Raw genomic sequence first — 13,767 nt, 5'->3', positions numbered from 1 at the left:
AGGTCTATCTTTCATCAGGACCTCAGACAATTTTTATCAAAGTGAGAAAAACGTTCAATGTGGATAGAGACAAGTAAGAGCGAGAGATAAATGGACACTTGATATTTGAATGTGACTCATTTTGATTTGATACTGTACCTTTCAATGATGACCCTTTTAATGATGTTGCAAGGTAATGCCCTTAGCTTTACACCAATATACATCACTGGGAGAAACACAGACTGCCATGACAGCCTGTCCTCATCCCATACTTATGTTTATTGTGAGGCAGCAAACTTTAGTGACCATAATAATTAAGAAAGGAGCAAAGGAGGATGTCAGGTGATGTAGTACAAAGAGCAACAGAGCCTTCGTATAGGTGAGGTTGTGATGGATGACCACTGATTGTACTCCATGTGAAAGCAAAAGTCAACGTTGACTTGTTTAACTTTGCAAATATGTAGCATACGATCATATTGGGAATCAATCTGTTTGACATCTGCATATGAGGAATTATTTGACTTGAAGGAACGATCAGACATACGGCACTTAAATGGGCAGATCAGCCCGGTCGCCAGGATAAAATGCTGGCAATGAACCACCTATATGTTCATATTTGTATGTGTTATTGGCTACAAAACATGTCATCACATTACTGGTTACAACCTGACTTTATAAACTCCAGACTACGTTCCAACATTTGCAGCCTTGAAACCACCAGCTATTTTTAAGGAGACCTCAGGACATCTCCAGCCAGTTCTCAGGCCACCAAAATAAGGTTTTTATGCCAATCATAAAAATGTCAAATGATCAATGATCAAATATGACATGATCTTTTTCTGACCCTAGCCATGTGTTTTTTGTGCCTTAACCTAACCAGATCATTAGCTCTGCATTGTCACAAGATGAACCCAAAGGAGCATAAGATTGCAACATAAATACAAACTCTCAACATATATGAAACTTATTGCCATTATTGCCAACATTTACTCAGTGGGTTGGCCAGATAGCCAGGATAGACCATATTAGACCATATTAATGCTTACCATGGGATGACACCTTTCAAGTGCCGACCCTCAGGTTGTCAAAGGAATGGTGAAGGGTGTTTACTTTGGCAAATATTCTGATATTATATATAACAATACCTCTGATATGGCTCACACTGGGTACGTCTAAGTAAGGAAAGATCACATATAACAAATAAATGTTGAGGCTAATGTTAAATAAAGGATGTATGAAAGGATGGTGGTGATTAAGCTCATGACTTCAACACACTGCCTGCCTGCTGAAGAGGAGCTGAGCAGCCACAATGAGAGAAGTCCTCTTGAAAGAGAGACAGTCGGGCAGAATTAAAACCCCGTCGCCCAGTGCTGTGAGAGAGGTGCTGTTTCAATGAGGCTCCTCACCGCTTAAATGCTTCCAAGCCCCTCTCTAACCTCACTCCCACACCTGAAATAATCATTCTCATATTAAAAAACACAAATTACAAATTGGTGATTATCCTCTCAGCCCATGCCTTTGTGCTCCTGTTTTAACTGACGAGAACTAATATTTTCATTTCCTCGACAGTATCTTTCATACAAAGAGAAATGACAGTGAAAAATAATATCAGAATGATTCATTATGTGTGCTAAATTAAAGTGGAAACACACAGGAGCGTTAACCGTAAACTCTTTGATTTGGAAAATGAAACATCAGAACCAAACCTGCCCTACGCACCTGTTTTTTATGCATCTTAACTAAAGCAAATACTCAAGATGTGTTTTTGTTTTTTTGTTTAGTTTTTTTTTATAAAAAAAGACAATTTAGAGCTATAAAGGAGAAAACATATGTTGCTCCATACTTGAGCTGCCTTCAGACGAGAAGAGTCCTGCCTGGCACAGCTCAGGACATAAGAGGATATATTTTAGGTCAAGGGCAAGATTGAGCGTCGTAGGTGGATCGGCCCCAAATTTTAAGGTTAAGAGGGAGCTGAGCCTGAAGGAGAGGCCGTGAGCGGAATAATAAGATGGTGGACAGGCAAGCAGCAGCTGAAATGAGTTTTCCTTTGCAGGGTGTCTGGGCTCAGCCTGAGGGACGACATGAGGAGCTCAGATATCTGGGGAATAGACTTCTTCTTCAAGCTGAAATGTGCTATTTGACATATCAAAGGGGGAGTTATCTAAAATGACGAACCATTTTTTGAAATGTGTTAGTAGAAGAAGAAGCTTCACATATATTTTGTTGTCATCTCATTTGCCAAATTCATTAAAGTTGATGTTGTGGCCGGTCAGTCCAGAACTTAATTCATTATTGTTACAAAGCGATTGTATTAATGAAAGTATTATGTAAAACGGTTGATATTCTCATGAGTAAAGCTCTGTGTCAGCATTGCTGATGTTGTTACGTAAAGCGCTTGTATGTGTAATTGTTGGCACATAGGGAGGGTCTACAGTGATATGACAACCCCTCTCTCTCTTTCTTCAGCCCCTCTGGCGCACAAGATCTTTATTACATTGTCATCAGCTTCTCTGAGAGCGATGTCACTTTTGGATCACCGCTTCATTTCCAAGTGTTGCATGTGCGCCTGTGATCTAAGTGTCCTTCACTGCGCTCAGGTGTCGCGTGTAATTATACAGTATGAAAACAAAGCAGCAGCGGTTGATTACCTCGCAGCTCCCAGTCTGCGATGGTGATGAGGGCCCTGAGTCGTGCCTCACATCCACAATGAGGGGCAACATCGAGGGCGCCGCGCGATCACCTTGACCGACCGCCTCTGCATTATTCATTGACCCTTATTTACCGAGCCATTGTTTATGGGTAAACACGCTCCGAGAAGATGGAATACACCTGGAGTGGTGTACTACAGGTGATACAGAGTCTCGGGTCCCAGAGGTGGGTCAGTCAAATGCAGGGTGATTAGTTACAAAAGACGCAAGCTGTGTTGTGTTGCTTTGAAAAGTTGCTGCATGGAAAGTATGCAAATAAAATGCTGCGCGAAGAAGATTCTATTGTGGGTTCTTTTTTTTCTTTTTTTTTTTGCTTTGCGGTGATTATGCAGACTTTACTCTGTGCAGCATGCTTTGTTGTTATTCTTGTTGATCAGCAGCCAAAAAGCAGGCTGAATTTGATTAATTAAAGCAGTTTCGGGGTTAGAGTCTGCTTGTTTGTGTCCTTATTTAACGCCAAGCTGAACACCAATGTATCACTGACCACTTCTGGTTGAAAGTTTCATGTCTGCTGCACCTGTAACCACATCCTGTGTGCACCTCTATATCAGGGAGGTAAGCCTGCATTCCCATTATATCTGTCGGACTGTAATTAAAGCAGCTGAGGTGGAAAATAACCTTAACTCCCGTTTGGTGAAAGAACTACAGAAGTGTTGACACTTAACACAACAGAATAGAGGTAAGGACTTAATCCACATGAGGTGAGAAAAATATAGAGATTTTCATTTAGTGTTCACGTTGCTTTTCTCTTTAAAAAAAGCACTGCATACCTAAACGGGTGTTTTCACTTCTTCTGGCTGATTACGGCTCTGCTCAGGTTGGAGCTTTTCCACTTGATAAAAGAAATGATACAGACGTAACCCTCAAGAAGTTCAAGAAAACTAACAAAATATGTCCATCAGGCACAGTCTGTACACACCCACACAGTCCAGAGAAGTGCGCCAATCAGGCACACAAGTGATAACGCCTGTGTCAGTGGACCATTTACTGTAACAAATACTGAAGTAGACTAAAAAGGCATCCAGCCTTTAATGATCAAATATTCACTTTTTAATGATTTTCGTAGGGTTTTTTTTTTTTTTTTTTTTGGCACAAGGGTTGCCATTCAAATCTAACCACCGTGGTAATAAGTAGGTGGCCGACAAAGTGTTCAGATTTTAAAGCGGTGACATAACAATGTGGAAAAATAATTACTGATGCATTCATGTGAAACAAATGTCGAGCTAATTGCTACTACTTTATTTGTACTGCTAGCATGAGTATTTAGAATGTAACCCTTATTTGTTGATTATACGAGTTTTATTTTTCTAAATTTGTGAAGAGACTAATAACTGAAGACATCAGATAAATACAACAACCTTATGATTCAGAGACAGAAAGAAAGAAAGAAAGAAAGAAAGAAAGAAAGAAAGAAAGAAAGAAAGAAAGAAAGATGGTTGTGATACCCATATCATTTCAGCTGATAACATGCTTACATAGAGTTTAGTAGCATAAGTTGGTTTCTGGCTCCTTAAATCCCAAATATAAGGAAGCTGCCATCTGTAGTCTGCCATGAAAACTGTAACCGATGGGTACTTAAAGGCAACAGGGCAGATAAAATGTAAGGAGAGTGAGAGAAACTGGGCATAACTGGGAGCCTACAGCGACATTTTGGGCCCTGGCTGGTTAATCCGGCCGTGCTCTACGGGGACGGCAGTCACTCATAAAAGGTGCTTAATGTTCCTCTTACTTTACGGTCGTCTCTTCGGGCACCTCCAGAGACAGAGTCAGAGTTCCTGATGTCAGCTCACATAGCTCAGGGCTCACACAGTGCAGACCCTCCGTCACCTGAAGCACACACACACACACACACACACAACATGTAAGGTCTTTGTACATTTCAGAGATAAAACCCACAGGAGCCTGAATTCACTGTGGGACTTATCTCACCCTGTCTGCCTCCCATGGCACCACCAGCAGCCTCTGGCCAGGTTTGGGTTGCCATGGCTGCAGGGTGGGAGGCGCCAGCGTGGTGGAGGGGACCGTGGTTGGCTGCGGCGGTGGCTGAGTGGCGGCTGCGGTGGTGGAGGCGACGGGGGTGGCCAGCTCGGGAGCGGAGGGGGTAGAGGGGTCCCAGTCCGCGGCCGGCAGGTCCAATAGGATCTGATCGCACCTCTCCCCCTCGTAGCCCTCGGTGCACTCGCAGGTGTAGGCCGGCTCCCTCTCCTCCCCGCTCTCGCTCCGGCTGCAGTTTCCATGGAGACAGGGGCTGCTGGCACACGGGTCTGTGAAAAACTGAAAATAACAGAGAAAAATAAATAAAAACAGGAGGAGTCAGAGAGAGAAAAGGAACAAAACATGATTATCTAAGTGTGTTTTTTCACCAGCTGCACTGCTGTCCTCGACTCTGTCTCAGCACCTTTTCCTTTGTCACCTTTTTACAATGACAGCTCACAATGTCAACCTGGGACTCTCCCCACTGGGAAAGTGTAGAAGTGGTTCAAACTCCTAGTGATCATTTCCCTCTTTTTATGCACCTCAGCAACTTCTTTTACAGCTCTCTGACTCAGCTTCCTTTTCCTCGGCTCCGTCCTTGTATTTTAACACATTTTGACTCTTGTTTAAAAATTGTCCCGGGTTTGCATCTTTCCCTCTTTGGCTCCATCCTCCCCCTCTACAGTATGGATGTGCTCACACCTGCACACGCACGCGCACAAACATGGCTTCCCTCGTCATGCGCCAATGAAAAAAATGCGTCCTGACAGCCTCCTTCATGCTGGTTTCCCCCATCAATAATTGATCATATTTGGAGGAAAACATTCCGGTATAGCTATTGAAGGTGAAAGAGGACAGAGCCTAGCTTACGGAGCTTACTGCCTGACACCGTGTTGCCTTTTGCTTGGCTTTTCGGAGCCTTCTTAGTCTTTAAGAAACCTCTATAATCCTGTAGCCTCTTATTTTTTGGCAAATTCTCCAAAGCAGCCTCAGGTATCTTCGGCTCCAGCATTCAAATGCGTTCAGATAAGAGTTTGAATAAAAAGACAGAGAGAAACAACAGAGAGGGGGAACAGAAGGATGGTAGCGATGCTGGTACCAGATCCCCTTGCGCATGCTACGTGCATGTGAACGTACATGCGAGTGTGTGAGAGTGAGAGGCTGCGTCATTAACAGTCCGCTCTCCACGACCGAGTCTCAGCTCATTAGTGCTAATCTCTCTCAGGTTTTTTCTCTCTTTTTTACTCGCGACGCCTCTATGAAACTCTCTCTCTGCTGTGAGGAACAGCAGTCCCAACAGTCCCAGCAGGCCACCGCACACAGTCTGCTGCTCTTATCTCCACCAGGGATTGAGTTTATCAACCTCAGGGCAGCAGCGTGTGCTTGTCTGGGTTGGAGGAGGAATTAAGAGTCCAGCTCGTGACCTTTTTCATCTGTCAGTCCTGGTTTCTTTTGCACCCTAACAGTCTCCACCCGGGCTGTACAGAGTGTTCTTGAACAAGGCACAGAGAGCAACACAACGGGTCTGATGAAAGGGCAAAACTGTACGATCTGAAGTCCGCAGCACAAACACAGTGGCACAGTTATCCCAGTAACAATAAATGCAACATTTTCTGTATCCATTAGCAGATGATATCTCCTGTGTTGTGTTGTTTTGCTTTAAACCCTCCATGGCCACTTTATTAGGTACAGGTAATTTAACTCTAAATTCACAACAGAGGTCAGTTAGCGCTGTTTTAATGGACTGCATCATATAGAAATGTGTTTCCACTCTCATGTTTGTAAAAGTAGGTAGGCAAAGTAGGCAAAGCAATTTTAAATACCTCTGTGTGATGCAGTCCAGTTCAACATCACCGCAAACTAAAATCTCAGTAAATTAATTTTTATCATTTTCAAAAAATAGGATTTATGGCTCAGCTAATTCCATGTGATTAGATTCTTCTGATAGTAGCACTGTGTGACAATTGTGTGACAATTAACAATGTTTTTAATTGTGGTTTAAGTGATTTATCAAGCAAAACTGTAGACCATTCAGGTCACCAGTAAAGGTTTGCTGCTTTTGTCCATTTCTAATCACTGTACACTGACTTAATTAAGGTTTGTTGGCCAAGCAATTGATGAAGCGATCACCCTGTAAAGATATCATATGTGCGTTACATGCTTACATTATCTCAAATGTTTCCTATAATAATTCCTATAATTTAAACCAAGATAAACAAGTCGGCTCAGTGTTTGATTGAATGCCAGTGGGTGTTGTAGTTGTATCAATTACATTTTTTTATCTAGATTATTATTATATTTAGATGATTTATATCATAAACTGTACTGTAGGTCTGTCAGAGATTCAATATGCCCTACACTCTCATGTTTCACTTGTTCGCCTGGTTAGACCTCTTTTCAGGACAATGGAGGTTTTATGAACTTCAGCCCGAGTCTTTAAAAGCGCGGTTTATCTCACAACCACAACTTCTAACTTGGTGGCAGAACTATTCCCTGTATGTCACATTCTCTGCAATGCCATTAGTAGTCATGTATTAAGGCCTATCTTCCTCCAAGATGTTGCGTATTATTCTCCAGCACCTAACAGCTCATCTGCCCCGGGCTCTAGCAAAACCATGTGAATCAATTTCTCCTAAGCAGCTGATAATAACCCACATTAGTCCCTTTATCTATATTCCCACATGGAGCAACAAACAGAAGGAAGAAATCCTCCAAGGCTAAATTAATTGCTTCACAAGGTGCTGTGATCTATTTGCTAATTTGGAATAGCTGCCCCAAGGGAAAGCGGATCAATACGGCCGGATGGGGGGAAACGGCCATGCTACTTAAATTGTTGGCATCATCAGTTTAATCTGGTGGAGAGGCTGGATGAGTCTGTTTCACACACACACACACACACACACACACACACACACACACAATGAAACAAACTGCATAAGATCACAAAAGGAAATAATCTCAGTTGCAGGTTCGTACATTTGGAACGTCATAATTTAAATATGAAACTCAGCAAATGGATGATTTAATTTAAAAAAACACTAAAAACACTGAAGCCGTGACCACTGTGTTATATCTCAGTCTCCACACTGGTAACATATTAATAATGGAAGTGAAAAAGGTTAGACATACACAAATGGCTGACGCAGCCTGGTGTGAATGTCCTTTTTCCATAACTCCAGCTGAAAGTCTTTTTATTGAGTTCAGCTGCTGCTAAAACACTGAGTGTGCAAGATCGAGCACACTGAACAATGCTTTTTGTTTCAGGAGCCTGTTTATCTGCACACCTGACATCCTGACATCCTCTGGCCCTTAACAAAGATGTCGATGGTGACGTGCTGTCACGTTTTTTATTGAGGATTCTAACAGCATCCTGACAGGAAAGGAAATGTTCATAGCCTGATGATACAACCTTCCTTTGAGCTGTAGCTTTATTAAAGGCGCAGTATGTAATAATTTTGGTTGGAAACATTCAAAAATGTACTAAAACAATCCAACCAACTAGCCCTGGCCTGGCATGGTCCAAAGCTCCTGTGCTAGCCGTGTAAGCATCTGCACTCCTTAATATTTATTAACTTGCTAGTGGTATCTTATGTTAGCAGCATTTAATGCTAACTCTGGTGAAATGAAGCACCCTATTTGATTAAATTAGGAGTTTGACGGTTGGTCAATTCTTACTTATTGCACTTTTTAATAAAGAAGGCATGGAAATGTAACCACTCATGTTGTAAGTAAGTTTAAGTTTTTTTCATAAGAAATACATTATCAATGTCCTGAAAACCGTTCAGAAAATCATTACGCATTAAAAAAAAATGAAGCCCTATAATCTGTTACATCACTTAAATGGCATTTGCCACTGTTGTGCTAAAGTGTTCAAGGCATTAAAGACTGTTCATTTGGGCTACAGAGCTGCTGATTAATGAGACAAACTTATTTTAGATAGGCAGACTGCCAGAAGTGTCCTTGAGCAAGTCATTACCGTAAATCCAGCCCAGCAGATCTGAGGCTGCCCTCTGACCTCTGAGAGTGTGAAGAGAGAATTTCCCCACATGGATTAATAATTGTGACAAAGCTGCCTGCTAGCTTCTTTATATGACTCCACACTGAGGCTGAGATGAGTTATTCTGCAGCCTGCAGAAGGTGTATGTGGTAAACTGAGGTGGGTGGTGATGAACAGCGGGCAGTGATGTGGTGTAATGATTTTCTCCACAAAACATGCACTGCCAAATTTTCAAGAGCTCAGAAAAACAGTCTTGTTTGTAGCCTGGACATGATTGAGCAGTATGTAATCCTTCAAATAAAGCTGTAGAGCGATCAATAGCCGCAGTTACGAGGTTATGAGATTCTGGTTTGTATTGCCTGAATCTGCTCAGGAAAACAGCAAAAAAGTTGAATGTGCATGGTGTGTTTTGCGCCTGTTTGTTGTGGAAGAACACGGCCGGCCTGCACAGAGCCCTGAACTCAGCTCAATCCAACACCAAACTCAAACACTGACTGGGGGCCAGACCTTATCGACCAGCATCAGCCTTGGACCTCAATAATAAGAGCAAGTCCCTGCAAAGAAGGTACATTATGTGCACAGTCAATCCCAGTGGGATTCAAGTGGAGCAAGAGGCCTCAAAGCAGATTTATCACCTGAATCTGCAGCTCCCCCCATCCTGCCTGGTTTTCAGCTCATTGTTCAACTGTCCAGCCCAAAACTTTACCGTTGTAGGAAACTCTTCTCAGCAAAAAAAAAGGGTCTAAAAACTCACCGGACACGACCTGCTCAGCATTTAACTACTAATTAACGCTAAAGGACCTTAATGCAAAGCGTTGCTGATCACTGTTTTATTGAAGAGGGTTTTTCTCTGAACGGGAATATCAGCGGCAAAGTTCAACGAGCACCTGTGAACCGACAGGCCTGATGGAGCTGGAGCCATCAGCCGTGTATAACAGCTTTAACTGAGCGCTCCATTTCACCAGTTTATCAGCCACTTACTGTTTATGGGTGACTCATCTGAGTGGTGGGCCATAATACTTCAGGGCTTCACTTTAATGGCCGGGTCGCTTAGCTAATCACACACACACAAAATTAGTTTTGAAGGGCAGTCATGACTCATACAGAAATACAATTGAAACATAGACAAACAACAGAGTTTCATATGAAGGGACTGTAGAGAAGTACTGCAGTGTGACCCCCTACAGCTGTATCAATACTTTATTTGGACTTCATAGCCTCCTCCTGGCCTCCACACTTTCCTGAATCCCACAACAACACACCCAATCGCAGGTAAAAGCGAGAGCGTGCATCTCCTTGAGAAGCTGATCCGGACACTCAGCAGTTCGCCTGATATTGTTCTACAGCTCCTCTGTAATGATCAAGACGTGTTGCCATGGCTACAGTAGCTAGGTAACGTGAGAGCAATTAGCACAAAGTACAGCATGACAAGTGTGTTTGTGCGTGTGTGTTATCACACCCCCACCCCACCTGTTCTCCACACATACAGTATCAATATTTGCCCCAAAAAGTCCCATCATGCTGCAGAGAGACGATCCATCTTACGATCCACTTATTTCCTCATCTGGGCTGTTTATCACCATTTTGCCTCCCTCAGTCAGGCTGATAGCAGCCCCCTGCTGTGGAGGGAGAAAAGATACTGAGAGAATTTGCTTAATCACTCTCTCATGAAAACACTTGCCTCTCTGTCCCTGCAGGAGCTCAGAGAAGCTAGATTTGTCAAAGGGTCCCGCAGGGATGAAGGGAACACATATTGGGTCCTCGGTAACATCTGGATGGCGCCTTTACTGTAATCCACTGATGCCACGGTGTCTGCTGGTGAAGTTTGAACCCTGGCCACACAAACTCTTCAGCCACGACCCTCCACTGAATCCGAGCTGCAGCTTTGAAGTCAGTAACCATAATTACTTCCAGGAATAGTGTGCATTGTTTGAAGCAAGACTTCTTTGCTTTCTTTTTCTCACTGGTGTCAGCTGGGAGAGCGACTGCATCACAGCCATCGACGAGAGAGGAGTTCTTCTTGTGCACAGATGTAATGAGAACGGCTTTCTGAACTTCACTTTTCATGCAGTTAAAACTTATTACAGAGTGAAAGCCAATACACTGACTGACTGATTGGTTCTGACTTGAAAGAGAAGAAGAAAAGAATGCCGTGATCGTCACATGCTTTTGTACACTTTTTTTTTTACACTTTACAGTTACAGACTCTCTCCACATCCCTAAACTTGTATTTTGATCTCGAAACATTTACCAAAAACAAGACAAAACACACAGAATATAAAGTTAAAAATCAATTTGACAGATAGCCCTTTCTATTTTCTAGAGATATTGCGATGATAACACGTCATCCCTACAGCACTCTATCTACAGTTTTAGAGATGGAGGTATTTAGTCAAAACTAAAGTATTGGATCCATTTAAATGTTGCAATGTCGATCTGTTTATACTACCGAAAGAAACACTGTCTGTACTGTGTGTGATGCAAATGAATCCGTGTGCATCAGTCTGTTTTTTTCCTTTTGAAGCTAGCTGCACTCGAGCATGGCAAGAAAAATTAATAGTGTGCAGCACTGCCACTTTGACTTTCATTATTGTTCACAGCAGGGTTCTCTATCGCTACCTCTGTTCTGTATGTTTGTGGTGCTGCAGTGGTGCGAACCAATCACAGCCTGACCTGAAACATAATAAACACCTGTGTTTGAAATTGAATTGGAATCCAGTGGCCATCTGCCACTTTGAATTTTCCATTTCTGGTGCATTTCAGCCACGAATGTCTGCTCATAGAGGTTAGAGGGTAATTTAATTTTGTTTCACCTGGTGCCATTTTGAATCAGTAAGACGGATTGTCTGTGCTAAACATCATCCAGGCATTCATCAGAGTGCTTATTCTGAAGTTTCATCAGCAGTGGTGAGTGTTTACCCACGGATGTGGGAACTAGGGGTCATGTGGGTGCTGTCAGATTTACAAGAAGGCCCAAACTCAACAACTCACAAATTTGGTGATTTTCTAAGGGGAGTCCGGGGAATTTCTCTCCCCACTGTACTTGATGTGGTTGCTTCGACCTGTGATATGTCGGTGTTTGCCGTCTGCTGTAGTACAAAACCCTTTCAAACTGCCAAAAATTATTGTTAACAAAGATTAGATGCACGTTATCCTGGCCATCCGATTAATACAAAGAACATAAATGTCGCGCACCATCAGAAATCTGGTCTATCGTTTCTTTTCGATTGCAGCATTTCAGGCTATGATGAGGCAGTGTGCCGACTGCAGTCTGACTATCAGCAGCAACTTCATGTGTCTACAAGGGTCTTATATTTCATGTTTTACTAATGAGAGACACAGTTAAAAATTGATGCTGGTCTGAACTAGATCCATCTTTCTTTTTAAGACGGAGTGTGTACGTGTCAAGCGTTCACTGTTTGCTGAATTCGAGGCTACCAAGAGAAAGTGGAGCACCTTCTCTGCACCGCGTTACCTCAGAGACGCTGAACAAATATCAAGAGGAAAAAAAATCAGGCAGGGGGGAGAGTACAAAGCTGCAACACACAGGCCACGTACTTTGCAACGCACACGCAGCTATAACTACATTACTCTCCGCGGTGCGACAGCTGCGAAACACACTGCATCACCACGGTGGGCAGGGAATTACAAGCAGAGCTACAACAGCCAAGGAACAAATAGTCTGTAATTATATAATCAATCACACAGCAATTAGCTAGATGAACCGAATTAAACTTTCATATAGCCAGCGGTAATTTTTATCTCGAAATGTGCAGGGCTTAATGAGCACCCGCAATCCAGCTAAAACAAAATATTTAATTCATGATAGTGACAAAATAATACTTGAAAATCATCCCTAAATAGAGCCATCCCCCACCCCCCCGGCAGTCGCCTACTCTCGTGAGGTTTGAGCCCCGGGATGTGATCTGATTATACGAAGACGAACCGAAAACAGATCCAGAAATTAAGTCAGTACATTCAGAAAACCACGAAAATTGCCGCTGGTACGTAATTAACTGTACTAATCAAGTGTAAAATGTGCTGCTGTCAAAAAATGTGTGTGTATTGCATGTACTGCACACAAGCTTTTTGTGAGTTTGGATTTTTTTTGCATCCGCACAGTAAAATGTTGCACTTTCCCAGAGTGCATCCCTGCTTTACGAGTGGAATGAGTCGGGGATTTAAATGCAGCCAAGCAGGAGGAAGTGGGCCAAATGAAGCATAAAGTAAAGCAAATAAACCGAAGAGCGAGGAATCAACAAAGCAGAAAAGTGGTTCAGACGGTGGTTGATGAAGACACAAGAGCTTTTCTGGATACCAAACAGTCTGAAGCCAAGAGGGAAGCTTTCCTCTAATTATGAGACACACGGGGCTCTGTGGGAACCACGAGCAAGGATCGGCCGACCCCAACAGAAACAATGAAACTGTGGAAATATCTTGTATGGATTTGCTCAGTCAAACTGTCTCATACTGCAAAGTGACTACAGGCTTGTCAATGGAACAAGCTCAGTCTGAGGCTTTTTATGTAATTCTCACATCATGATGCAAGACTGTGTCAAACATTTCTATCCTTGGCAGCAAAGTGACGGTTTTGTTCGCAAGAGGATCAACATTTTTGCAAGTGAGTCTAATCTCTCTTCCTTTCCATAACACAAAGGCCTGACAGGAAACCAGCTGAGTAACTGCTTAAGTGTCGAATAAAACTGAGAGACTCGATGAGTCACTGCAAATATGAATGTTTTTGAATCCCTTACGTTTTAATTTCAAAACTTTGTGAGCAGCGAGAACACTGTGGTTTAGTTCTGAGGTTGATGAAATGTGAACAAATGCACTGACACTGTCAAAAATGTCATTTCACTTCAACTCCGAGGGCATTTGACATTTAGTGACTCGAAACAAACACAGTTTCTTAAAGTCAAAATATGCGTTACGCCTGAAAAATTGAATAAACTTAATAAATTTCACCATCATGTCATAACCAAGATGGCTGCTGTTGTAAGGTTGCTTGCCTTCGACCAAAAAGTCAACCCACTGTGCTAAACAGCTGCACTTAAAACAGATAAATTTAACATCAAATGACATTAAAAGGCAGGCGAGACAAAACTCTGA

The 13,767-nt window shown here is 42.6% G+C and overlaps 1 protein-coding gene across 1 annotated transcript in view; it reads right to left on the bottom strand.

Moving 5' to 3' along the window:
- dner (delta/notch-like EGF repeat containing) overlaps positions 1–13,767 on the bottom strand; it is a 51,832-nt gene that overhangs the window by 19,505 nt on the left and 18,560 nt on the right. The window contains exons 2-3 of the mRNA XM_037085966.1: positions 4,617–4,961; positions 4,417–4,514 (exon numbers count right to left, since the gene is read on the bottom strand). Of these exons, the coding sequence (XP_036941861.1) occupies positions 4,417–4,514; positions 4,617–4,961 (443 nt within the window). The remainder of the gene's footprint in view (positions 1–4,416; positions 4,515–4,616; positions 4,962–13,767) is intronic.

The sequence above is a fragment of the Acanthopagrus latus genome, chromosome 2, assembly GCF_904848185.1.
Source record: "Acanthopagrus latus isolate v.2019 chromosome 2, fAcaLat1.1, whole genome shotgun sequence".
In the NCBI taxonomy this organism is placed as follows: Eukaryota; Metazoa; Chordata; class Actinopteri; order Spariformes; family Sparidae; genus Acanthopagrus; species Acanthopagrus latus.
Note: the sequence above shows the minus strand (reverse complement) of the source record. Positions and strands in the feature narration are given on the sequence as shown.